At 35.2% G+C, this 25,264-nt stretch overlaps 4 protein-coding genes across 5 annotated transcripts; all 4 read left to right on the top strand.

The window, feature by feature from the left end:
- Window positions 1-2,409: 2,409 nt before the first annotated feature.
- Window positions 2,410-7,175, top strand: LOC130820709 (aspartokinase 1, chloroplastic). Of its 2 annotated transcripts, none has more exons than XM_057686186.1 (13): window positions 2,410-2,988; window positions 3,238-3,320; window positions 3,411-3,451; window positions 3,566-3,720; window positions 4,413-4,562; window positions 4,662-4,757; window positions 4,881-4,997; window positions 5,332-5,451; window positions 5,550-5,642; window positions 5,730-5,852; window positions 6,001-6,117; window positions 6,345-6,407; window positions 6,499-7,175. In XM_057686186.1, the coding sequence occupies exons 1-13, from the start codon at window positions 2,590-2,592 to the stop codon at window positions 6,646-6,648; spliced, it is 1,707 nt and encodes a 568-aa protein (XP_057542169.1). In that variant the 5' UTR covers window positions 2,410-2,589; the 3' UTR covers window positions 6,649-7,175. The 2 variants fall into 2 exon arrangements, with proteins under 2 accessions (XP_057542169.1, XP_057542170.1); XM_057686187.1 differs by having other exon boundaries at window positions 2,422-2,988; window positions 5,730-5,846.
- Window positions 7,176-8,011: 836 nt separating this feature from the next.
- On the top strand, window positions 8,012-11,254 carry LOC130820708 (inactive leucine-rich repeat receptor-like protein kinase CORYNE). The gene is made up of 2 exons (XM_057686185.1): window positions 8,012-9,215; window positions 10,312-11,254. The coding sequence occupies exons 1-2, from the start codon at window positions 8,356-8,358 to the stop codon at window positions 10,619-10,621; spliced, it is 1,170 nt and encodes a 389-aa protein (XP_057542168.1). The 5' UTR covers window positions 8,012-8,355; the 3' UTR covers window positions 10,622-11,254.
- Window positions 11,255-11,433: 179 nt separating this feature from the next.
- Window positions 11,434-15,068, top strand: LOC130820707 (glutamate receptor 2.5-like). Its single transcript, XM_057686184.1, has 4 exons — window positions 11,434-12,317; window positions 12,890-13,178; window positions 13,568-13,980; window positions 14,609-15,068. Exons 1-4 carry the CDS (start codon window positions 11,949-11,951, stop codon window positions 14,909-14,911), a joined length of 1,374 nt encoding a protein of 457 aa, XP_057542167.1. The 5' UTR covers window positions 11,434-11,948; the 3' UTR covers window positions 14,912-15,068.
- Window positions 15,069-20,269: 5,201 nt separating this feature from the next.
- On the top strand, window positions 20,270-24,413 carry LOC130821795 (glutamate receptor 2.1-like). Its single transcript, XM_057687574.1, has 6 exons — window positions 20,270-20,381; window positions 20,728-20,781; window positions 20,916-21,160; window positions 21,591-21,909; window positions 22,890-23,305; window positions 24,106-24,413. Exons 1-6 carry the CDS (start codon window positions 20,270-20,272, stop codon window positions 24,409-24,411), a joined length of 1,452 nt encoding a protein of 483 aa, XP_057543557.1. The 3' UTR covers window positions 24,412-24,413.
- Window positions 24,414-25,264: the final 851 nt, after the last annotated feature.

The following is a 25,264-nucleotide window of genomic DNA, read 5'->3' as shown; positions in this document are numbered from 1 at the left end:
AATAAACTTTCTTATAATTTTTCAAGAGAATCTAATATGAAAATTGAAAACAATTAATGTTTTATGTAATTTTTAAAATTTTTTAAGAATGAATAAAAAGTTAAATAATAAACTATACTAAAAATCTTTAGTATATATTTTCAAAGCAAGTACACTATAAATTATGTTTAAAAACACAAATTTTTGTATGAGACGATTTCACCGTGAGACATTCCTCATATTTGAGTTAAATAGTCCAACAATTGCAATTTTTAGCTTATGAATTTCTTATTTTAATGTCGTCTTACTGTGACACAAAATGTTTTTTCCTTGTCTCATTAGGAGAAAAGATCAACATTCATGTTCATGGGAAGAACACAAACATAAATGATGGATTAGACTGACTTTTGTACAAAATATAATGCACTCAGACCTATGAGCAGAAAATTGAACTATCAACTTATTTTGTAGCAATTTTGAAGAAAATTTGAAAAAAATAAGATTATTTAATAACTTTATTTTAAAAATAAGCTTCGTGAAAATTTTATTCTTAAAATAAGCGTTCGTACATTCAAATCTAGACTTGGTGTAATGTCGCTGTTACTAACAGCGAAATAAAAAAAAATAGTAAAGTCTCAAGTCGCTGTTAGTAATAGTAACTTTAAGATTGACTGATCAACTCCTTAATCTCGTAGGTTGGAATGAGGAAGCAACTGAAATGACGAAGAAGAAACTTAAAACGCATTAAGTCGCTGTTAGTAACAGCGACTTGAGGCTTTACTAATTTCTTTTTTTTTCTTTTTTTAAAAAAATTTTTTTTTCGCTGTTAGTAACAGCGACATTACACCAAGCTTAGGTTTGGATGTATGGACGCTTATTTAGGGAATAAAGTTTTCACGAAGCTTATTTTTGGAATAAAATTATTAAATAATCTTATTTTTTTTCAAATTTTCCAATTTCCAACAATACAATCACAAATCACAAATCACAATCAAGAAGGACTTTTGCAATCCAATTAAAGCCTTTTAAAATTGCAATGCATGTGAAATATTTTCTAAAGTGTTACATCCTCTCTCACGAAATAAGCCTTAGCTATATATTTTGTCAAAATTAAAAAAGTTAAAAAGTATATTTTTATAGAAAAATAATAAAAAATGTCTAAATAAAATGAAAATATAAGTTGAATGTGTAGATACAAATTTTAAAAAGAGTATGAATTAATATCAAAATTAAAATTGAATAAAATTCATAAGAGGAAATAAAAAAGAAAAATAAGACAAATTTTATAGGATAGAGAATTTTTTTTTATTTTGTCATGATCTCCCCATCCCAATTCGTAATATTTTAATTATTCCTAAATTATTATATGAGATGATATTAATAACTAATCCTTTATCACGTTGAAATTGGTACAAATGATTTTTTTTAGGATTTTGCCCTATACACTTCATTAGTTCTCGTCTACATTTTTAGACTCTGTTTTGTAAAAATCAGTTTTAATCAGTACAATTCAGTTACGATTTATAACTTAAAGTGAGAAGTTGCAATTCTTAAAAATTAGTTTCAATGAGTAAAAATCATTTACTATCAATAAAAGTTAAATCAGTAAAAATTAGGTGAGCTAAACATGGTTGTAATCCTTTTTTCATCACAAGTATGCATTTCAAATCTTTTATCATATCTTTGAAAACAAAATCACAAGTTAACAAACCAACAGTTCCTCTAGTATGTGACCGTCTTACTATGAAATAAGTCCATATAATTAACTCAATTTTGTAATGAATCACTTTATGATTGTAAGTGACAACTCTAATGCACTAAATGTACATTGGCCAATGAAATATATATTGTCTTACCATGAAATTGTCTCATTTAAAAATTAGTAACAAAATAATGTTCAGCCGGTCTTATATGAGACCGTCTCACCATGAGACGAGTCTATATAAGTAAGCCCAATTCTCTAAGTGATCACTTTAAGGTTATAAGTGATAACTTTAAGACTATAAAAAGTCATCACTTTAAGAATAAATATAAATTGGGCTAATCCAATTAAAAATGGTTTTACCATGAGAATTTGTGAATAATGTTTTATACTACTTGCAAACTTAAAAGGGATAGAAGCACCGAGTCAGCACAAAAACTTGGACGAGACAGTCTCATTATGAGACCGTCAACTTTGGTCGGCCTAATTCGCGTGTATAATAACATTTCAATTTTCTAGGCATTTATCAATTTTGACCTGATACCTTTAAGATAAAAATTAAAAAATGCCCAAAAAAAATACCCAGGCTAGTACACACGCGAATTGGGCCTGCTGAGACCATCTCGTTAAAGACCAGCTGCCGAGTCAGAAAGGTCCATATAGCCATATGGGCCTATGGTATGAAAAGAGGAATGGTATCCAAATATCAAATAACCCGAAAAACAAACAACATCAAAACCCTAGTACCGAAACTTCTCTATTTTCCTTCCTCCTCCCATTTATGTTCTACGTACTAATTCAAGGTTTTAGACGTGCTTTCCAGTTTCCACAACCATATTTATTTCTTCCCCACAATCCTAGCCATCTTTTCAAATTCGTCGACTTTACTGTTCCATTCACAATCAATCATGGCGGCTTCAATGCATTTCAATGGCGTTAAAGCTCATATCAGTTCCAGATTCGCACCAAATCCGCTATTGTTCAATAAGAACATCAAATTTGGAGCTTCAATTTGCTGCAATGAATTTCAATTTAAAGATTCATCATTTGAGATTGTGAATAAGAAGAGAAGTTTACGAATTAATTGTTTGAAGGTTGAAGAAAGGCATAATCTTATTGACCATAACGAAGATCAAAATGCAGATACAGAGGTTCAGAAATTTACAGTGGTTATGAAATTTGGTGGATCATCTGTGGCTTCTGCTGAAAGGATGAAGGAAGTAGCTAGTCTTATTCTCAGTTTCCCCGAGGAAAATCCACTTGTTGTACTCTCTGCCATGGGAAAAACTACCAACAACCTCCTCAATGTATTATCATTTTCCTCATTCTTTAGAATGCATTATTTTGATTCTTGATGAGTATATTTAATTTCTCATAATGAAAAATACTAATGGAAACGAATCAAATAAAATACAAAAATGCTTGATGATCATTGAATGTTCTGCAAGTGTATAAACTACTAAAAATCCGAGATATTATTTTACTTGATCTGTTTTTTTGGAGAAATGATTGCAGTTATTATTAATGTAATAGAATCTTGATTGTGTGTGGAGTAGGCCGGAGAAAAGGCGGTAAGCTGTGGGGCGTCCAAGGCGTCTGATATCCCAGAGCTCAGTTTTATTAAGGATCTTCATTTAAGGTAAGTAATGAATTGAAGATTGATTTCATTGTTTGCATTAATTTTCCTTAATCGAATTACACTGATAACTCTCATGTTCTTCGTTTCCAGGACGGTGGACGAACTTGGAATTGATGTTTCAGTAATTTCTTGTAAGCATTTTAATTTGATTGTCATTCTGAATTTCTCTTATTGACGTAAGTTTGTAGAAGTATCTTAATTTAGATTTGTGCTCCTTTTTTTTCCTTGGAAATTTTTGTTAAAAGCACATTTGGAGGAATTGGAGCAACTATTAAAGGGCATTGCAATGATGAAGGAGCTGACGCAGCGCACCAGGGATTATCTTGTGTCTTTTGGTGAATGTATGTCCACCCGAATTTTTGCGGCCTATATGAACAAAATTGGTGCTAAAGCACGCCAAGTATGTTTCATGTTCTTACTTCTTAGCTCTTGAAATAGATGGATTATGACATTTTTTTACTCTTAGATTTTTGTATGCATTTTTATTGTGTGGTATGTGCACCTTCTTGGATTTTCTTCTATCTTATTGCATCGAAGGAGAAATTTGTAATCTTTAGGTCCGCACGTGTGTTCCCGCTGTTTTTGGGGCTTATTAGTCTGCCATTATATCATATAAATGATTTTTTGATGAATTGAGATGTTTTTATTATTGACCATCCTTAATGGTGATGAGAACTGCCTTTAAGAATTTGTAGATGACTGAGAAGTATTTTTGGTCTATCTTTATCACTGTTATTAAACCATGCTTGATTTAGTTATGCTATTTTGTAATATTGGTGATGAAATGAAGAACCAGTCTACTGGCACAGGATTTGCCTGCTTTAAATTTTATGACTAAGAAAAATAGTTTAGATTATCAAATTGCTACTATCAACGCCTATTCCTTTCAGCTGGTATTCCATGATTCTCGGTAAATTCTCAATGAGGCCTCTTTGTTTACCCAAAAAAAGAAAGGAGAGAAAAGAGAAGAATTGAATAGTGCTGTAGCTTGTATATTGTATACTCTGATCCCTTCAGGTCTAGAGCTGTTTTACTATGTGTTGCTCCATGGTAAATCTTTTGTTCACTGTGGTACTTATTAGAGTTTTGCAGTATGATGCATTTGAGATTGGGTTTATTACAACTGATGACTTCACCAATGCCGATATTATGGAGGCAACCTATCCAGCTTTAGCTAAAAGATTATATGATGATTGGGCTGCTGATCCTGCGATTCCCATTGTCACGGGTTTCCTTGGAAAGGTTTTTACTGTTTTACTGAATTTTCTGGAGTATATCATGTAAAAAATACAGATCATTATCCCTGTGTGGTATTTTGTTAATGCTCATCTTTGTTACTAGGGTTGCAAATCTGGTGCTATCACTACTTTGGGAAGGGGAGGCAGCGATTTAACTGCTACAACCATTGGCAAAGCATTGGGCTTGAGAGAGATCCAGGTTTATTTGTCTTAGATGTTGATCGGATCGTATTCGTGCTGTTTATGTCCTGAAGAAAAGAAAGTGCTTTAAGAGCCTGTGGCATTCCGTACTAAGATTTTCTTTCTGTTTGAATTTTCTCAGGTGTGGAAAGACGTGGACGGTGTTCTAACTTGTGACCCTACAATACATTCTCGAGCTCAACCTGTACCATACTTGACATTTGATGAGGCAGCTGAGCTTGCTTATTTTGGGGCACAGGTAATCAGTTTGATCTACTGTGTACTGTAGCGATCCTTGGTAGCCTAAGGTTTGTTAATTGCTAGAAAGAAGTGGTACAACCTAATTTCTTTTTGGAAATCAAGTAGGAAATTACTTGCACTTAATCTCAGCCTTTTGTTTTTGGCTGGTTTACTCTGTTTCTACTTCCTGTGTATCAATGTTTTGAAGATTTTGGCTAAAAGATGTGTCACAATGGTTTGTAACCAAACAAGACATTATGGCCTCTCCTTTTATTCCTTTTCTTCTTTCTTTCTAGTTTAGCTGCAAGATTTTGTTGCTCAATTTCCTATTACATGATGTATGCTACATGTAGGTTTTACATCCACAATCGATGAGACCTGCTAGGGAGGGGGATGTTCCTGTCAGGGTGAAAAATTCATACAATCCAAAAGCTCCTGGGACTCTGATTAACAGGGAACGCGATATGAATGAGGTGTGCATTACTAACTAGCTGTTAAGCATATTTGATGGCTACAGTTTTTGCATGATTGTCACTTGTCAGTGATTGCTGATATTAGAATCAAATTACAGGTTCTACTGACTAGCATAGTGTTGAAGCGGAATGTTACCATGTTGGATATAGTTAGTACTCGCATGCTCGGTCAATTTGGATTCCTTGCAAAGGTAGACTACTAATCCCTTTCACTGGTGTTATCTGTCTCTTCAAGGATTGTATTTTTATGTGGGGTAAATTTGGTTACTGATGTACAGGTATTTTCAATATTTGAAGATCTAGGGATCTCTGTTGATGTTGTTGCCACTAGTGAAGTCAGTATATCACTGACATTGGATCCGTCAAAGCTTTGGAGTAGAGAACTTATTCAGCAGGCAAGAGTATGGGACTATTTACATTGTTTTCAAGTTTTGCCATTGGACAACATGAACATGCATTTTAAGTTTCCTTTTATAATTACACATTTCAAGCTATAGGCTTACATTAGGATCTTCAATAGTAACCGCTTACCCCATTATGCTATGGCAGGAACTTGATCGTGTTGTTGAGGAGCTAGAAAGGATTGCAGTTGTCGAGTTGCAGCAAAACCGATCAATTATCTCTCTCATTGGAAATGTGGAGTATTCTTCTTTAATTCTTGAAAAGGTGCATGGTCTTTCATACCTATCTTTATTTTGGGTTAGAAGAATCTCCTGCTGGTAAGAGGGGTTGGGGAAATTAAACTTCATGTAGACGGTGGAATTGAACCCCTTCAAGCGTTAGGCCAAACCATTATTTACCTTTCAAACCTATCTAATGTTTAAGCAATTTTGTTGACATTTGCCACCCGGTATTCTTTTCTGCTCCTTATTGTACGTCTTATATCATTGCAGGCATTTCGCGTTCTTCGAATGAACAATGTCAATGTCCAGATGATCTCCCAAGGGGCTTCCAAGGTCAGTTTGTCAAATTCAAACCAAAATATTCTTTTGACATTGCCATATTGGGCTGTGTTGGCACTAAAGTTGCACACTTGGTGCTTTTCAGGTCAATATATCTTTGATAGTAAATGATGATGAAGCTGAAAAATGTGTCAAGGCTCTTCATTATGAGTTTTTTGAGAGCAATGATGTTCCTGAATTGCATCTCCAAGCTGCAGGACCTGGAAATGCCTCAGCAGTTCGTTTAGATAACTGACGTCTTTGGAGTCTGTTCCGGACTCAGCCTTTAATATTTGATTCTTTGTTGGCCCATAGTTTTCGAAGCCTACAGTGCTTTTAGAGAAATCGATTTTTATCAGTTCCTGAGCTGCAGTTTCGAAGGCCTCATTGCTTGCGATCTGAGGGAAACTATTTGAGTTTTTTTTTCCGAAGGCCTCATTGTTTGTACTAATAATTTAGGATCTTCTATTATGAAAACTTAAGGGAAGTGATTTTTTAGGTCGTCTATTTTAACTTTATTTATATATATCATCATCATCCTACCCAGTGTATCCTGTTCATAGAAAAACTACGGACATGGTCTGAGGTAACTTTATTTATATGTATTAATAAGTATTAGTTGTAAAAGTATGCTAAACAAGGTTGCAAGTTGCAACAATGTTCTTGCTGGTTTTCAAACGTTGTATAAAGGGGATATGAAACTGAAAGCTCACTACCCTTGAGTCGAGGTGGCCACAATACAGTACGACTCAAAGCCAACCATGAACCGCTCCGGGTAAGCTATTCAACTCGAAACCACAGAGAATCAGTATGGAAATTAAATCGACTTGAATTGAAATTGATATAATTGGCTTGACTCAAACTCAAAGAACAAGTTGGGGGCTCGGCCGCTCGGGTATTAACGTCTTTGGGGTGTAAACATGGCACTTTTGGGTTTTGAATGGGGAAAATGTTGAGTAAACTTGGTGTCTTTGCATGTTTTCACATTCAACATGATAAAGAAAATCCCGCATAAACCTCAAAATTGTTAGTAGAGTCTGCGCTGCATTAGATCATTTCCATCACTTTTTCTTTATTAGTGGTAGTGTTAAATATTGAGAATGATGATGATAAATTTTAGTAAAAAATCTCTTAATATATTTAAATATTTAATAGTCATGTTTATTTCACTTTAAATATCTCATTTTTTTAAAATTTATTTAAATGGATTATCTTCTCTGTTACACTTAATTTGCATTATTTGTCATTTTAGGCCGTTTCACCTTACATTAATACTATTTTTGGACAATGGTCCATTACTTTTTTAATCCCATTCATATATTTTAATTCTCTTTTAGTTTTAGCAATATAATTTATTATCTTTCTTCATTTATTATAATTATCTAATTTTTTCTTTATAAAACTATCACTTTCTCTTTGATTCAATTACAATGAGACATAAAGAGTACTATTCAAAGAGATAACAATACCTATTAACGAAATTTTAATATAGCTTTTCTGTATTATGTACACAACATTGTATATACATATAATGAAAATTTACAATATAGATTATTTCATTAACGCCACTTAATGATAACAAGAAAAAAAAAAAAAAACAAAAAACGGATGGTACATACTTCTACTTTCTAGTGTAGTTTCTCTATAATCAGTCTCCCAACTTTTTCTGCTTTTGATTGAGTGAAAAAAGATGCTCTCACTGTAGTGGGGACTGTAGGAGTATTCTTTCAACATTCCTGTGTAAAGCTGGAAAGCCTGCTCAACCCTTCACTCTTTCAAAGCTCTGAAATTTGCTACTGGGTTTCTCTCATATTTCAAGTTCCAATCTTTCTGAGCTTCCTTTTTTTGTATTCTTATCTCAGGTTTGCAATTCCTATACTTTTGCCTTGTTCCAAATCTGCATTATTTTTTCTGGGCATGCAAATTTGAGGGTTTTTGTTAATTAGGGTTTTCAATTTTGTCAATGGAAATACCCAATTATCTTCCTTTAATGCTCCTAATTTCATGGGTATCCTTAATTTCTTTACCCTGTAATGGGTTTATGATTAAGCACATGTTAATGGAATCAGAATCCCCACCACCTGGTTCTCCTCCTGAATTCAAGATTGAGGTGAAAAGGGTTGTTCTTAGCATTTTTTCTGGATTAATTAGTGGATTTATTGCTGCTATTATGGTTGCTATTATGATAAGATGCTTTGTTCAGTATATTAATAGAGCTCCTATCCTTAAAGGCCCTGTTGTATTTTCCCCAAAAATTGATCCCAAAACGCTTAGGATAGCTTTAGAAAATGAGAATCAGTTAATAGGATCTAGCTCTAATGGGACTTATTACAGAACTTCTCTTGATAATGGATTGAATATTGCTGTGAAAAGGCTCGAGCCTTTCGAAATTGGGTCCCCTGAAACTCATAACAAGGCCTTGAAGAGGAAATTACAGCAAGAACTTCAAGTTCTTGCTGGGTTAAGACATCGGCATTTGATGAGTTTAAGGGCGTATGTTCGTGAATCAGATCGTTTTAGCTTGGTATATGATTATATGCCCACAGGGAGTCTTGAAGATGCTATGAACAAAGTTCGGTCGAATCAAGTGCAAATGGGTTGGGATGCTAGGCTTCGGATTGCTGTAGGGATTATTAAGGCGCTCAAGTTCCTTCATTTCGAATGCAATCCGTGTGTATTGCATTACAATCTCAAACCGAGTAATGTTATGTTGGATGCAGAGTTCGAGCCCAAGCTCGGAGATTGTGGGTTAGCCAACCTCATGCCTATGTTGTATAGTTCACCAAATGGATATAGTGCACCAGAGTCCTCTCAAAACCACAGGTGAAATTGATGTCTTATCTACAATGTAATACAATCACTATTTGATAAGTTTTGTGCGACTCTTGTGCGAGTTTTGTTGATGGCATGGATTTACCATTTGTCTGATCCAATTTAAGGTACCCACAGTGCTGTCGTGTAACATAATTTGCAATAAATTAACAATTCATTCAAAATGACCCAAAATAGCCTAGAACTTACCATATTTTTGTATTTTCGGATTCGCGATTCTTGAGGAGATAACTGGCTTGTGTGACACTCGTGCTGTCATTCAGGATCATTAATGCTGATTCAGGATCATTTGTAAATCATTCAGGATCATCAAGTAAGCTAGGCTAATTAATGCTCATTCAGGATCATCTGTAAATCATTGAATCTGTACCCATGTCACATGTTTCGCTAATTGTTTCGCAAATCACGAATCTAAAAAGCCATTTATAGTCAATTTAAGGGTATTTTTGAAACCTTTTGAGCGAATCGCGAATTTAAAAGGCGAACTAACTAGTGAATTATGTTTCCTTGATCTGTACATTTGTCCTATTTTTCTTGTGGATTTCCAATCATTTTAATCTTGGAATTAGCTGTTTTGCTTGCTGTAAAAATACTGCTGTGTCTTCAATCCTAGCCGATAATGTATACTGTATGAATTAGGGCCGTCTTAAAATTTTCGGAGTCCTGTTCTAGCTTTAAAAGTGGGGTATCTAATTACAAAATAACTCTCCTTATGCCATATTACTTCCTCTTTCTTTGTTGTACTACACACATTTATAATCGCTCGTCTTTCCTATTTTAGAGCCCTATACAAAGAAAAAGTAGAACAAAGGCAAAAAAAGTTCGACCCTCCAAATTATGGGGCCTTGTGCTATAGCCCACTTTGCGTATGAAGATAGACGGCCTTCCTCTATGTTCATACTGCCAAGCATTCTTGTTCATCCCTTTGTCTATGGACTTGATTTTCTGAAATCCTACATGTTGTGCTCGACATCCCTAGACCTTTCGAGTTGGAGGAATTCACGCGAACTATTATTGATTTCTTAATACTTCTAGTTGTTTGCAATATGTTTGCACTTTAGCATTCCTTGTTTCTTGGTTGCTACAGTTATACAGACAAGAGTGATGTCTTCAGCTTTGGAGTTATACTGGGGGTACTGTTAACTGGTCGAGAACCCTTAGATCCTTTTTTTGGCGAAGCATCCAGCGGGGGAAGTTTAGGCAGGTGGCTGCGGCATTTGCAGCAAGCTGGGGAAGCTCGGCAGGCCTTGGATAAAAGCATACTCGGGCAAGAGGTCGAGGAAGATGAGATGCTTATGGCCGTAAGAATTGCAGTTGTCTGTATGTCAGATCTCCCAGAAGACCGTCCTTCTAGTGATGAGCTTGTGCCAATGCTTTCTCGTCTTCACAGTTTTTAAAGGCGGTGTGAGTGAACTCTTGGAACCTGCCTAACTCGTGTAGGCTCGATATTTGAAATTCTCGATAAACGGATGTTCACTTCGTCGCCCTTGCTAAAGAAAGAAACCAGCTAATGAACGAGACGGATTCATCCACATATCCCGGAAGAGATTCAAAACAGTGCATTCATGATCAACTCTCTTGGACGAGGTATATAATGGGTTTATAGATACGCTTTCAAAATTTATCTAATTGCTCGTTAGTCGTTAGCATCAGATCACCCTCTTTGAATTGCGAGCTAAGTTTCCTAGAATTTTTGCTCACTAGGAAAATTTTACAGGGAAAGTGAAGTTCATTGTAAATCATTTCCCTAATTTATGTCACTGCCCTTTGATTGTCCCTTAATGATATTGCATCAATGTAATGCTCAACCATTGCAAATTGTAAATTTCATTGTTTAAACCCGATGAGTGTTCCATTTTCACCTTCGTATATCCGGTATTCTTTCGATAATAAACAATCCAGTTCAGTTTCGACATTTCCTTTACATGTCAAATGGGGGGTAGAAGGTCAATTGCTCGTTATCCACCTGTACTAATCTCAATGACATGTTGCAATCATGTTTATTTTTATCCTTAAAGTAAAAAAAATATTCGACCCATTAAAACATACTTGTTTTCATTATTAAGCAAGATTTCTTCATGATGAATACAAAAATATTCTTTATTATAGTAATCAATAATAATAACAATGTCAAAGCTTTAATTCCAAAAGATTGGGATTGGTAATAAGCTAATCCTAATTATCATTAGAATATATTCCTTCCTAGCCTTTGATTTTGTTAGAATAATAACAATAATAATAGACGTAATCGTCTCACTGATGTCAGTATTATACATGATTTGCTTGTGCTCAGAAGTTACTAGTAAATATTTTAAACAGTAGAACCAAGACTTGATGACTTTAGAGCATTTTATATATAACAATAACAATTATGTACGAACAACGATATACAAAATACTAGTATAAGGTGGGTCGAACATTTAGTTCTATGTGTGTGGAACCCACTCGACTGCCATTCTTTTTCATTATATATTACACAGTTGAATCTAATTGAGTTTAGTCAAATGACTCTAGTCAGGTTCGAGCATAGATTTGCTAATTGTGAATTCTTATTGGTGTTGAAGTCTTAAATAATAGTACATGCTACTTGTTTATTACTTCTAATAGTATATTGAATGTCAATGGATGATGATAAGTGGCTCCTAACACCCATCTATTTATATTAGAAAGGGTAGTAATCCTAACATTGATAATTACAAATTACAACCATAATAAAAGTCAAAAATGAAGAAGATCAGCTCTTGGAGTGTCCTCTTGATGTTGTTCTGTCTCATGGCGGTGTTGCCTAAACTCGCCATGAGTCAGAACAACACAAGTAGTCAAGGAAATGAGACGACAACGACGTCTACAACGACATCAACACGACTAAAGATTGTGATTCCTGTAAGACAGTTCGATGATTTTGTAACGATCAATCTCGACCCCACCACCGGAGAGAACAGCTTTAGTGGTTTTGCAATTGAGGTGTTCAAAGCTGTTGCTAATACAGCCCTTCCCGATTCTCCTATACTTTTTGACTTGAACCCTTTTGTTAAGCCTGATGGCACTATGAATGGCACTTTTGATGATATGCTTGAGGCTGTCTCTTCTCAGGTATGCCTTCCTTATTGTAAGTGCCTTATACTTTCTTCAACTAGCTTTTCATCTTTTGACTTATATTTATTGACATGACTCGCACTATTGCTCCTTGTGTCCCTCTGAGTTACCAAAAGCTCTTCCATTCCAAAGGCGAGGGAGCAAACTAAAAGGGTCAAAGAATTACATATTTGTGGCGTGAGTAGGTTGAGTATGTTTGATGCGAGATGTAAAATGAGTAGGCGGGTTTCATACCCATGCCTGAGGCAATACCATCCCTACCCTCTTACCGGCTTCATATCCATCACCCACCACCTAACTCAAAGTTTTGTTATATATCACATCATATGAAGTAGAGTTAATTATGGTTATTTCTTTTGAAATTTGTCTATTCTTATAATTTATATAATGCAAGTATGGGGTGAGTGGGTATAAAGAAGCCGGGTAGATATGGAACAAGGCGGGTTAGTCTTCATACCAACCATCTTGTCATACCCATCTACTTGCCCTAAATTTGATTGGTGAAAAGTAGCTCTTATTTTAATTTGCTATGTCTAAAAACTGATGGTTCTGGTCTAATGTCAATACAGAAGTACGATGGTGCGGTCGGGGAGATATCGATATTATACTCGAGGACTCGATTGGTCGATTTTACATTGCCATACTTGGATACATCAATATCAATGTTGGTTCCTGTGAAACAACATAACATTGGAAAGACTTCTTTGGTGGAAGTTACAAAGTATATTGTAGCATCCACTCTAGTCTTTAGCTTTATAGTTGCACTTCTGTTTTGGTCTCTCGAACACAAAAATGAGAAGCACGTGTCCCACCAACTTTCTCTAGCGCAGTCTACAAAAAACGATTTAGATTGGCGCAGTAAGTCCTAGTTTCATACATGCTAAGATCATCACTCACTATGGGGTTGTCATTGCTAGATTATATAACATATCTTGGGGCTTCAACCATCAGCTTAAGCTTTTGGTTGAGTTGGTTCTTAAACATGGTATCAAAGCTAGTGTGAAAATAAGTCACTGCTATGAATCTCAACTAACCCTCATTTAAAATGGAATATTAAGCGTCAAGTATGAGGAGGGCCCGTGCTGCATCCATATTTCTATCCCAAAAGGGCTCTCGTGTGAGGGGGCGTGTTAGAGTATATAACATATTTTGGGGCTTCAACCATTATTTTAAGCTTTTGGTTGAATTGGTTCCTTGGCAGTCATGATTAATAATCTTGATTAGTTGTTTCTGAAATGATTGTTTAGGAGAAATGATGGGATCAATGATACAAACAAGACTAGTTATGATATTATTTTTCATGATGATGCTCATATTAATAGCTTGTTACGCGGCGAGTCAGGTATCATCGCTAACAGCCCAATATGAAAGCAAAGGTTTTCAATCATTAGACGAACTCATTAGAAAAAAGGCGAATGTAGGATATCGAAAAGGATCGTATGTTTTTAAAATGTTGATCGAAAAGAACTTCCGGGAGTCACAGTTAAAAAGCCTAGACTCAGAAGAAGATATGTTTGAGATGTTGACCAAAGGTACAGCACAGGGTGGTGTTGATGCTGTTGTTGCTGATACCCCTAATCTTAAGCTTTTTCTTGACAAACATTGTGGGGCTTTTACTATTGTCCCAGTAGTCAATCTTCCTGCAGCTGGATTTGGTTTTGTATGTATCTTTCTCCTTAACTTTCATTTTATTTCACAAATGAATGTTGGCCGGAGCAGTTGTTTTGAAGCTGTTGGCTGGTTTGACTAGCAGAAAGTATTTGCCGGTTTGCAAGCTGCTAATCTACATGTTTTAGCCAACTGCTTTGGAGATGTTTAGTAAAAAATGATTATTGAATGTTGGTTGTTTATTAAAGACGCCAAAAGACAATGAAAAACTACTCAATAGTCATTTTTAGGTTTTGGCTTGAAAAATAATTTTTAGCCGGCTAAAAAGCCATTTACCAAAACCTATTCATAGTAGCTTTGGTGTTGGCTTAAATCCAACTTTTCTGCTTGCATAAAAGCAATTTACTAAAACTAAAACGTTTTTGGTTGTTTGACCAGCCAAATAGCCAATAACTAACAAAAAATCAATAAAAACCATTTGCTGAACACTCCTTTTATGCTTATTGCTATGGATCCAAGAATTATAGTTCATGGATTTAAATTATCTTATATTATATTGTTAGTGATGTTTGCTACATTAGATGAATTAGAAATATGTTTTTGTTCTTACAAGGAAATGTTAAGTACATTCTAAACCGAATGGAACGTTGTCTTTCTTTGACTAGTTATCATTTGTTCAGGCCTTCCGTAAAGGAACAAATTTGGCATATGAGTTTTCAAATGGAATATTGAGGATAATTGACAATGGGCAATTGGCAAAGATTAGAGATAGAACAATTGGTGGACTACAAACATGTGAAGACTACCCAAATGCATTAACTTCCAACACTTTGGATCATGACACTTTTTGGATACTCATTGCTGGTGGTATTGGAGTTTTCATCCTTATGACTATAATTTTATTGCTATATTGTGGGATTAGATGCAATACTAGGAAGAATAAAGTTGTGGCATACCCTTGCTATTTGTTCCCATGTTGTTAGCTTTTACGGGGTGTGTGTACTAATACCATAATTTTTTATGTCCTTTTAAATTTATTACAGCTCGAAACTTTGAAGTTAGTGTTTTATGTACTTATTGTAGCAAATTTAAATGTGTGTGAGCTTGGATGAATTTTATATATTTCAAATTTCTAGAATGTTATTTATTTGCTTCATGTTATTAACGGAAAGTTGAATTCAAATACTAGATTGATTTGTTCCATGCTGTCAGCTCTTACGGGGTGCGTGTACTATACAATATTTTGTATGTTCTTTTGAATTTGTTACATTTCGAAACTTGAAGTTAGTGCTTTATAATGTACTTGTTGTAGCAAATTCAAACGAACATAGGAAGTATGTTGTGCGACAGCGGAAGAAAAGATCGAAAACAATAATGAAACAATAAAGATTCAAACAAACAATAAAGAAAATCACACCGAGAAATTAACGTGGTTCACTATCAACGTGATAGCTACATCCACCGGCACCGAGAATAAACTTTTCACTATAAACCGGGAGATTACAAGATGAACACGAGAAACCACAACAATGGCTCTCTAAGCTTTTTCTCTCTTAGTTTTCCTCACTTTGTGTTTTGCATTGCATCCTCTCCTAACTTTAATTACATGGGGCCTTTATATAGTATACCTCATAATAAAAAAAAAAAAAGAAATTAGGGTTAAGAAAATATAAAAAACCGTTAAAGACTAAGAGTTTCCGGCCAAAAACGTGCCAAGAAACCGCCATTACGCGAGCCATGTAAAACTACGCGAGCCGCGAAGTGGAAACAGAAGCAGCTCCGCGCCCCCCATACCTGAGGCAGTAGGTACTCCGCGCCCCGTGGACTGCTATTCGAGTCACACTATATTTCAACAATCTCCACCTTGACGAGAACACGTAGTCAACCACTACCTCATCAAACCATAGTGAAGCAAAACCATTCTCAAGCCAAACCCGATGCAAAGCTCAAGCATAAGCCATACATCCCGACAAGTCTCCAACCAAGACCCATCCCGATAAGTCTTCAACTAAGACCCATCACATACTCGTTTCCAAGTATAACAACTCATAACGCTCAACTAGCATCACAAGTTCACTCATAATGCTCCATCTGCATCACGAGTACACGAGGCAAGCTCCACCTTGAGGTTGTGCACACCTCCACCTGTGAGCTCCCTCACACCGCCTCTAAGGGCCTATGTTAATGAATCCAACATAGTAAAGAATCTACTAGGACTGTCAGACCATCCTACCTTCTTTACCTCTATCTTCATGTACGTGCATTCCGAATGAAATCTGACCACACAGTGTGCTTCTCTCGAACATCAAGTACCTGATCACTAACCACACAATCGTAGTACACAAAAGCCAACCAAGGTTGATCACAAAGAACCATCACCGAGATTAAGACATAATCAAACTCAGCGAACACAACCCAAGCTTCAACCGATGTAACAAAGCACTTAATATCATTCCCGTACATAAGAAACACAACAGCTGATCCAAGAAAACCATAGAGAGAACAAATCTCTACCTGCCAGTGCCCCTACCCAGGTTGAGTCACAAACCTAAAATGACACTTCTGGCATGCGCAAAACAAGTACACTTCACAGCATACTTCAAACACCGAACCATTACTCTAGATATGTAGACCGACTAAGTCTCAAAATAAGGTGATGTAATTGAGCTAAGTAACACTACCAGTCCATACAACAGTTCCCACACTCTGCTCATACGTAAAGTCATAGCAAGCCACTGCGCCCGCTCACTATACTTTATTATGTGCTCATAAGTTGGAGGTCCAAGTGACTCTACAAAATTGGCTACTAAACTTGCCAATCCCACAAGGTTCAATGCATAACCTACCACACTTATAGCAACCAAAACCACACTCCCTACAGCAACCTATTAGACTTCTCAATAATACATATAGGCCTTTTTTTTTGAAATCCTTTAGATCGGTAGAATGTTCCCTATACTGACTCCTTTAAACTATCCACTGAGATAAAGATAGCACCAGAAATCACAGTCAGAGAGATACCTGGGGTAGCATCAACACCATCAATCTGGGGTCGAACACAAATGGATGAGGAGTTAACCTCATACTCCACCTCAAACTCGGTACCACTATCACCATAAACAGCTGCTGCAAATATGAGATAGCACGATACCCTACTGAGCCACACCACACACATACTGGGTGCCTCTAATCCTGTGTGTAAATCCCGATCAAACAAACTAATCCAGTATCTACTCAACAACCAAGTACCAGAGAGCATGCATAAGACTCTACCTAACAAGGTCCAATTTGCTATTCCTGTAACACCGTTATGCAATGGTGTTATCCCATAGGTATGATGCCACAAAATACCTATAACACAGAACATAACAAATCCACAAAACGAACTATCCAAATGTAGCCAACTAACCATCTTATCATACAAGTGATCATGAGCTTCAATGCTAAGCTCACACCCGTGTTTAAACCCAAACACACAATGCTTGTCTTCCTCAAGGTAGGCATCCTTGACACTTGTAAGACGATTCTCAATGAACAATTCCAGCCCTCTACTTTCACCCATATGACCATGCCTATCATAAATTGTCATCTCCTGGTGACAAGTAGAAGCACTAACTGCAGAACTAAGCAGCGTAACACCCTGAAAGACATACAGGGATTTCACCTTGACACCCTTAAGTATCAAATTCGAACCCTTAAAGAAACTCACTTTCCCATTGCTAAACTGACCCTTGAGCCCCAAATCATCTAAGGTCCCAAGCGATATCAAGTTCTTCTCCAATGCAGGAACATGCCTCACCTTAGTCAAAGTAACCCTTCTCCCATCACTAGTCCGAAGTCTCATGGAACCAATACCTACTACTTCACATGGGGTACCGTTAGCAATCATAACTGAAGCCCCAAAACAAGACTCATAATTATCAAACCAATCCCGACGAGGACTCATATGGAACGAACTACCAGAATCAAGAATCCAGCTATCAACCAAATCACTAGACTCAACACAACTAATCAATGCTAAATCTTCCTCCGAATCATAGCTCTTGTTCTGTTTACTTTCGATTACTGTGGCATGAGATTTATTCTTTAATTCTGGACATTTAGACCTAAAATGTCCTGGTTCATGACAGTGATAACATATTATGGTCTTAGTGTTGCTAGACCCATCTCTACTATTACAAGTATCCGACCTAGCACCGTTACTATTGTTAGACCCCTTATTCTTTCTAGAATTTCTACCCGACCTAACAACTAACCCACTGCCATAATTCTCATTATCACCAGTCGCCTTTTGACGCAACTCCCTAGTATAAAGTGCTGCCTTCACTTCTTCTAGGGTCAACAAGTCTTTGCCAACCACAAAAGACTCCACAAAATTCTCATAACTATTCGGTAGAGAAACAAGCAATATTAACGCTGCATCCTCATCATCTATCTTAACTTCTAAATTACGCAAATCTAGTAAAATAGAATTAAGATTTTCTAGATGATCCCTTAATGGCGTACCTGACTGCATCCTGAGGCTAAACAACCGCTGTTTCAGTAGCAATTTGTTGGTTAAAGATTTCGTCATGTACCGTGACTCCAATTTTAACCATAATTCTGCGGCCGTCTCCTGATCAGCAACCTCCGTGATGATATGATCATCAAGACTTAGTAAGTGATAGAATGAGCCTTCTCTTCCATCACTACTAACTGTTCATCAGTCCATCCGTCTCTAGATCCCGACGTAGATGCCGCACTCTTTAGGATCAACGGACGCCAAATCTGCAACTGCTTTAATAACGATACAATGAAGATTTTGTATATTTCAAATTTCTAGAATGTTATTATTTTGCATCATGTTATTAAAGGAAAGTTGGAGTAACGATGCAATGATTTTGTAATGGGAATGATACAGCCCGAAAGATGATATTTTCCTATGCGACCTTGTAATTGAATTTGACTTCAAAATGAATTTAGAATTTGTGAAAATCAATGGGCACACAAAATCAATTTAAACCGATCCAAAATACCTGACCGAAAATCAATCTGATAATCCAAATAAACATCTCTGAATACATGACAACTTTATGATATGTGTACTACCACCAACATCTTGGAATACAAGTATCAGTTTTCTGTTAATATCCCACTTTCATTCTGTCATGCTTATGGATGTCTGTTTCTTATTTTATACAAATAAAATTTAATACTCTTTGTTCTTTCTTGTCAAATGAAGATTTTGTATACATTATTATATCATATTTTATGTAAAATTATTATATCTAATTTTGTTTAAATATGTTTGGGTAAGACTAAGTGTGCTATCCTTGTTAAGTGTAGAGGGGTTGAATGATGATAACGTGAACGCAATTATAGGATTAATAAAAATTATTTTGATAAGATTAATGAAGCCAACTTAGAAAACTGACTATTATAATTTATAAACTCCTATATATATGGTTGGATAACTAACTTAGTATTTTAAATTAATTTAGTATAATACATGACTAATATATATTTTAGTTACATGGTCAGATCAAAACAAAGTCAATGAAATCAGAATAACTATTTTCCAGGTCATGGGAAGAGGATTGATCATATTGTATCATTAAGAGGTGTTCAATCAGATTATTGGGTTGATTTCGGGTCAAGTGATTCAGGTCGGTTTAAAATCGAATTTTGCGTCTATATTGATTTTTACGTAACTGTAAATTTATTTTTAAAGTCGGGTTAAATCGAATCCGATTACAAGATCAGATTATATCAAATCGTGGAATTTATTTTGAACATTACAATTATTTTCTTATGTAGTATGCTTCGTTTTGACGAAGATCTCCTTTTTGTAGTACTGAGTTTCAACTTACAATGCAACTTGCTCGATTGTCAAAGAAAAGTCTTTCACATGTTGCTCTAGCCTTTAATGTTAAGTGAGTCTCTTAATCACATTTTATGGGTGTTTAATGTTAATATTGATAGAGTATATAACATATTCGAAGAATTTTAACTATGTATTTACGTGAGTTGGTTGCTTGATATAATATTTAATCAGGTTTAAAATATAGGTATAATCAAAAACTTATTTTATGGTTGAAGGAGCATAATATATTACATATTGTATCAAATATAATAAAAATAATGTCAAAGTCTTAATCTGAACAATATATAATTAAAAAATTAAAGATTTATATATGCACATATGACTAGTTAAAATGATGAGAGTTTAAAGTGTACCCAGCATAAGTATCATACTATAATACCATAGCAAAATACTACTCCATATGGTTAGAATGATGAGAGTTTTCTCAGCTAATAAAGTCAACATCTTAATACTCATCCTAATTATTGGAAATGTATTCATGGCAATGGGTCAGTCTACGGGCCGGGCACCACCACCTTCAAATCAAACAAGTACAGATGAGGCATCACCACCTGCAAACCAAACAGCGTCATCACCAACTTCTCCACCAAGTAAGTTCAAACCCAGGTGCCCTCTAGCTTGCAAGCGAGGACACTGGGTTCAAATAAAGTTAATTTTTTATTATATATTTTTATGATAATTTTGTACATATTTTTGTATTCGAGTATATTTTTTTTGTATTTACTAGTCAATTACTTTTTTATTGGATTTAAATAAAGCGAGGGCAACAAGTTAGTGGTGGTCTAACGGACCCAAGTGCTCTCCTGCATGAGAATATGAGGGCATTGAGTGTAACCATATTTTTATGATAATTTTGTATGTATATTTTTGCATTGATGTTTTCTTTTTCGTATTTACTAATTAATTGGTTGTTTTTTTCTGGATCCACCACTGCAGCAAGTCAGCAGCGGTCTGGTGGATCCAAGTGCCCTCTGATGCCAACATGTGAAGGCATTATTGTATAATATTTTGCGATAATTTTACATGTATATTTTTATATTAGATCTTTTCTATAGTTATTTGTGCTCTTACAACTTTATATTTTTTTATTTTTTTTATTTTTTTTTCTGAATCTGTCACTCCAGCAAGTACAGGGAATAAGAGATTGAAAATAGCAGTTCCAGTGAGTACTTTCAAAGAATTTGTGAGCATCACCAAGGATAACTTCACTGGGGAACAAATAATTGGAGGTTTCTCAATAGAAGTCTTCAAGGCTGTTGTTAATAGAGGCATAAGTGACCCCATTGAGTATGATCTTTACCCTTTTGCCAAGTCAGATGGAAGCTTCAATGGAAGCTTTGATGCTATGCTTCAAGCAGTCTCTAATAAGGTTCCTTTACTTCATTATGATTATAAATGCATTCGGCCCCGGTGTTTGGTTTAGAAAAAACGTTTTAACGAAAACTGTTTATATCGTTGAGTGGGATACAAACGTATTTTTAACGAGAAATAATAATTCTTTAACATCTATATGCTACTTATCTATCACTTTGAATTTGCTACATAAAAGTATCGAAGTGAATTTTTTAGAATATCGTGTAGCAAATTTAAATGGAGAAAGACAATATAAATTAACAAACTTTTTTAGTTATATTGTTTAATTTATCCAAGTATTGAGAACTCTTTGGCTGCATCCTCTTTTATGGGTATGGATTGTCGCCTTTTTTACTTCCCAGATTTTGATCATAGTCTTCTATGAGCGAGATATACTGAATATGATGATGATTAATTTATGCAAGTGAAATATACAAAATTTGTAGGAATATGATGGAGCAGTAGGGGATACTACAATAAGATATGATAGGTCACAATGGGTTGATTTCACACTGCCTTATTCAGACACAGGAATAACAATGATGATTTCAACAAAAAAAGAGTCCACCAAAAAGACTGGAATCAAATTGATTCCTTTAGTCAAGGGTTTGGTGTCTGCTGCACTTGTATTTTGCTTTGTTAGTGCACTTATCTTTTGGTTTGTGGAATTCAGAAATGATAAAAATAGACAGTCACAGCAGGCACCTATGAGTTCTGGCACACAAGGACCAGGACAACGTGCAAACGTCGATGACTATTGGCGAAGTAAGTCCATGCTTATCTTCCTTCATATAGTATATAACATGCTATAACCGCTGGTTTTAAACTTTTGGTTTAATTGGTTTCTTAACATGGTATCAGAAACTAATGTGACTAAAATGAGGAACATGCATGCTATTTTTGATCATAAGAATAATTATATGTCTAGAATCACATCAATCATAGTCCCTTACCCATCTATCATAGTCTTTCATATAGTTTATAGATGGTTATAATCATCGGCTTAAACTTTTGGTTGAGTTGGATCATAGACGTGGTATTAGAAACCAACGTGAATCATGAGAAACATGCATGCTATTTTCCATCATAAGAATAGTTATATGTCTAGAGTCGCATCAATCATAGTATCCTTACCCATCTATCATAGTCCTTCATATAGTGTATAGTTGGCTTTAATCTTCAACTTAAGCATTTGGTTGAGTTGGTTCCTAGACATGGCATCAGAAACCAACGTGAATCAACGAGAAACATGCATGCTATCTTCGATCATAAGAATAGTTATATGTCTAGAGTCGCATCAATGATAGTCCTTTATCCATCAATCATAGACCTATGTATAGTATATAGTTGGTTTTAATTGCCCGTTTAAGCTTTTGGTTGAGTTGGTATCTTAACATGGTATCAAAAACTAACGCAAATCAATGAGAAACATGCATGCTATTTTCGATCATAAGAATAGTTATATGTCTACAGTCGCATCCTTCATAGTCCCTTAATCCCTTATCCATCATTCATATTTCTTATATAACAAGCTTTAACTGTCAACTTAAGTTTTTGGTTGTGTTGGTTTCTCGACATTGTATCAGAAACCTGCATGCTATTTTCAATCATAAGAATAGTTATATGTCTAGAGTCGCATCAATCATAGTCCCTTAACCATCACAACTCTGATCACCCTTCAAAATCGACATTATAAGTTGTGAAATTTACTCTTATTTGTTGTTTTATTTTGTTTGTGTATGTAGGGGAAACATTGAGAGCAATAATCCACACAAGGCTAGTAATTGTAATCCTATTTCTAGTACTATTATTCTTAACATCCTGTTATGCAGCAAGTTTTACTACATTATTAACAGCACAAAGACAAAGAACCGCAATAAGAACACTAGATGAGCTCATAAGAAAAAGAGCAAAAGTAGGGAATCAAAAAGGATCATTTGTTCCTCGTTTGCTAGTTAAGAGAGGTTTTTCAGAAGATCAAATAATAATTTATGATACTGAACAACAAATGATTGATATATTGGCTAAGGGAAACGAACCAGGAGGTGTTGCTGCTATTATTGATGAAACACCTTATCTTAAGGTTTTCCTATCTAAGAATTGCAATAAGGGCTATGCTCTTGTTCCTTCCTTTGATCTTCATGCTGAAGGTTTTGGCTTTGTATGTATTACTCCTTCTCTTTTGCTTTATTATTTATTCAACTGTTCCGTTCATTTTGCTATATTATGGTTTTTGATTTGAGAGATTTTTGATATAAACATAGCAAACTGTGTAGGGCAGAGAACATATTGACGGGTATGATAGAGTATGGGATGTTTGACAAAATAACTAATGGTTGTTGGCTTGTTTGAAGAGCTGAAAGTGTTGGTTGTTTTTAGTTGTTTTATACTAGATGTATAAGAATGTTTTGGGAGATATTTGGTAAAATAGGTAGTGGAGTCAACAACCCATAAGTCTATTAAAAAACCCAATTAGAGCATCTTTTCATTTCAGATTATAAGTTAAAAGCCATTCACCAAACACTTTTTTTTTTTAGTTTTTTGACGAAGCAACAAGCTAGCTATTAAGCACCGTATAAAACATAACCTGAGACTTTGGCCACAAACTCGAATGTTCTCATCTGAAGGGCTATAATTGTGTACATAACATAACTTGAGACTCCAACTATGAACTTAATCTATTGGGTGTGTTGGTCATTTAACATGGTGTCAGCTTCCAATGTGACGAAAGCTTTCGGGTTCAAATTTCATCCATCCCCTCCTTTTAAGTAGAATATTTAGCGCAAGGCATGTAAAGTTTCTATATTGTATCCTCACTTCAAATCCCAAATAACCTTCGTGTGAAGGGGCATGATAATCATACAAACTTAATCTTTTGGTTGAGCTGATCACTCGACATTATAGACTTGTACATGGTAGCTCATTACATTTACACTTATTAATGATGATTTTGAACTTCAGGCATTCCAAAAAGGTTCAAACTTGGTACAACCAATTTCAAATGGGATTTTGAAATTGATGGATGATGATCAATTATCAAGCATTCAAGATAGGACAATTGGGAGTCTTGATTCATGTGAAGATGAACCTGATACAGCTAATGTTGATTCCAATCTATTAGACTATGACACTTTATGGATCTTGTTTGCTGGAGCCATAGGAGCTGCACTATTGGTGATCATATTGTATATTATTTATTTAGGAACCAATTGTGATGCCTTAAGGAGAAGAGTTTCTTATCCTTGTTATCTACTCCCCAATCACTAAGAAAGGAAAAATTAGGTAATTTTATAAAGGAGAAATTGTCAATAATAAACCAACTTTTGCTTGATTCGTTGAAAAATAAACCCACCTAATAGATATGTTTGCTTAAATAAACTCACCTTTTGTTTATAAACGTCTTTAAAGCTTCTATGTGATCAAGGTTTTAAGAATAAACAATAGTTGAGTTTATTTTCAGCAATTATACCAAATAGGTAGGTTTATTTAAAAATAATCAACAATTGAGTGTATATTCAGCGGATCGAGCAAAGGTTGGAGAATGGATTGAGTTTTTTTGAGATTTGTGTGTTGCTTGTGATCATGTAAGTGTTTTTGAGCATATACAAATGCCACATGTAATTGAGATTTAACGTATTTATTGAGATGTTTGTTTTCACATTTTTTGAGATGTTTGGAAACATCTTTTTTCTAAATAATACTTTGTTTAGAATGCTTCATGCACACCATCACTAAGCAAATACAATTTTACATGAAAGAACGCGTTCATATGTCCGTTTGAATGGGTTGAGTGAAGTGGCTTAGTCGATCCCATAGCCATTACTTTGCAAAACAGCTAAAACTATCCAAAAATCGTTCCTTTAGCTCGCTCGATTGGGTCGAGCTAGCTCGTTAGGTTGAGCACCCTGTTTAACCAGGTCGAGTCATTTGGCTTGGTCGAGCGGAGGGCTCGATCAAACAGGGAGGAGTTCTAAAGTTAAAGTTCTAACTTTGTTGTCTTGCTCGATTCATTCGAACACTCTTACTTTGTCGAGTACGAGCCTTACATAACAATAATCAATCACCATAGTTCTATATATTGTATATTAAGCAGTCATACAAATGTTAAAATTTTACAAAA

Source organism: Amaranthus tricolor, chromosome 8, assembly GCF_026212465.1.
Source record: "Amaranthus tricolor cultivar Red isolate AtriRed21 chromosome 8, ASM2621246v1, whole genome shotgun sequence".
Taxonomy (NCBI): domain Eukaryota; kingdom Viridiplantae; phylum Streptophyta; class Magnoliopsida; order Caryophyllales; family Amaranthaceae; genus Amaranthus; species Amaranthus tricolor.
This window is presented reverse-complemented; position numbering and strand designations above follow the sequence as displayed.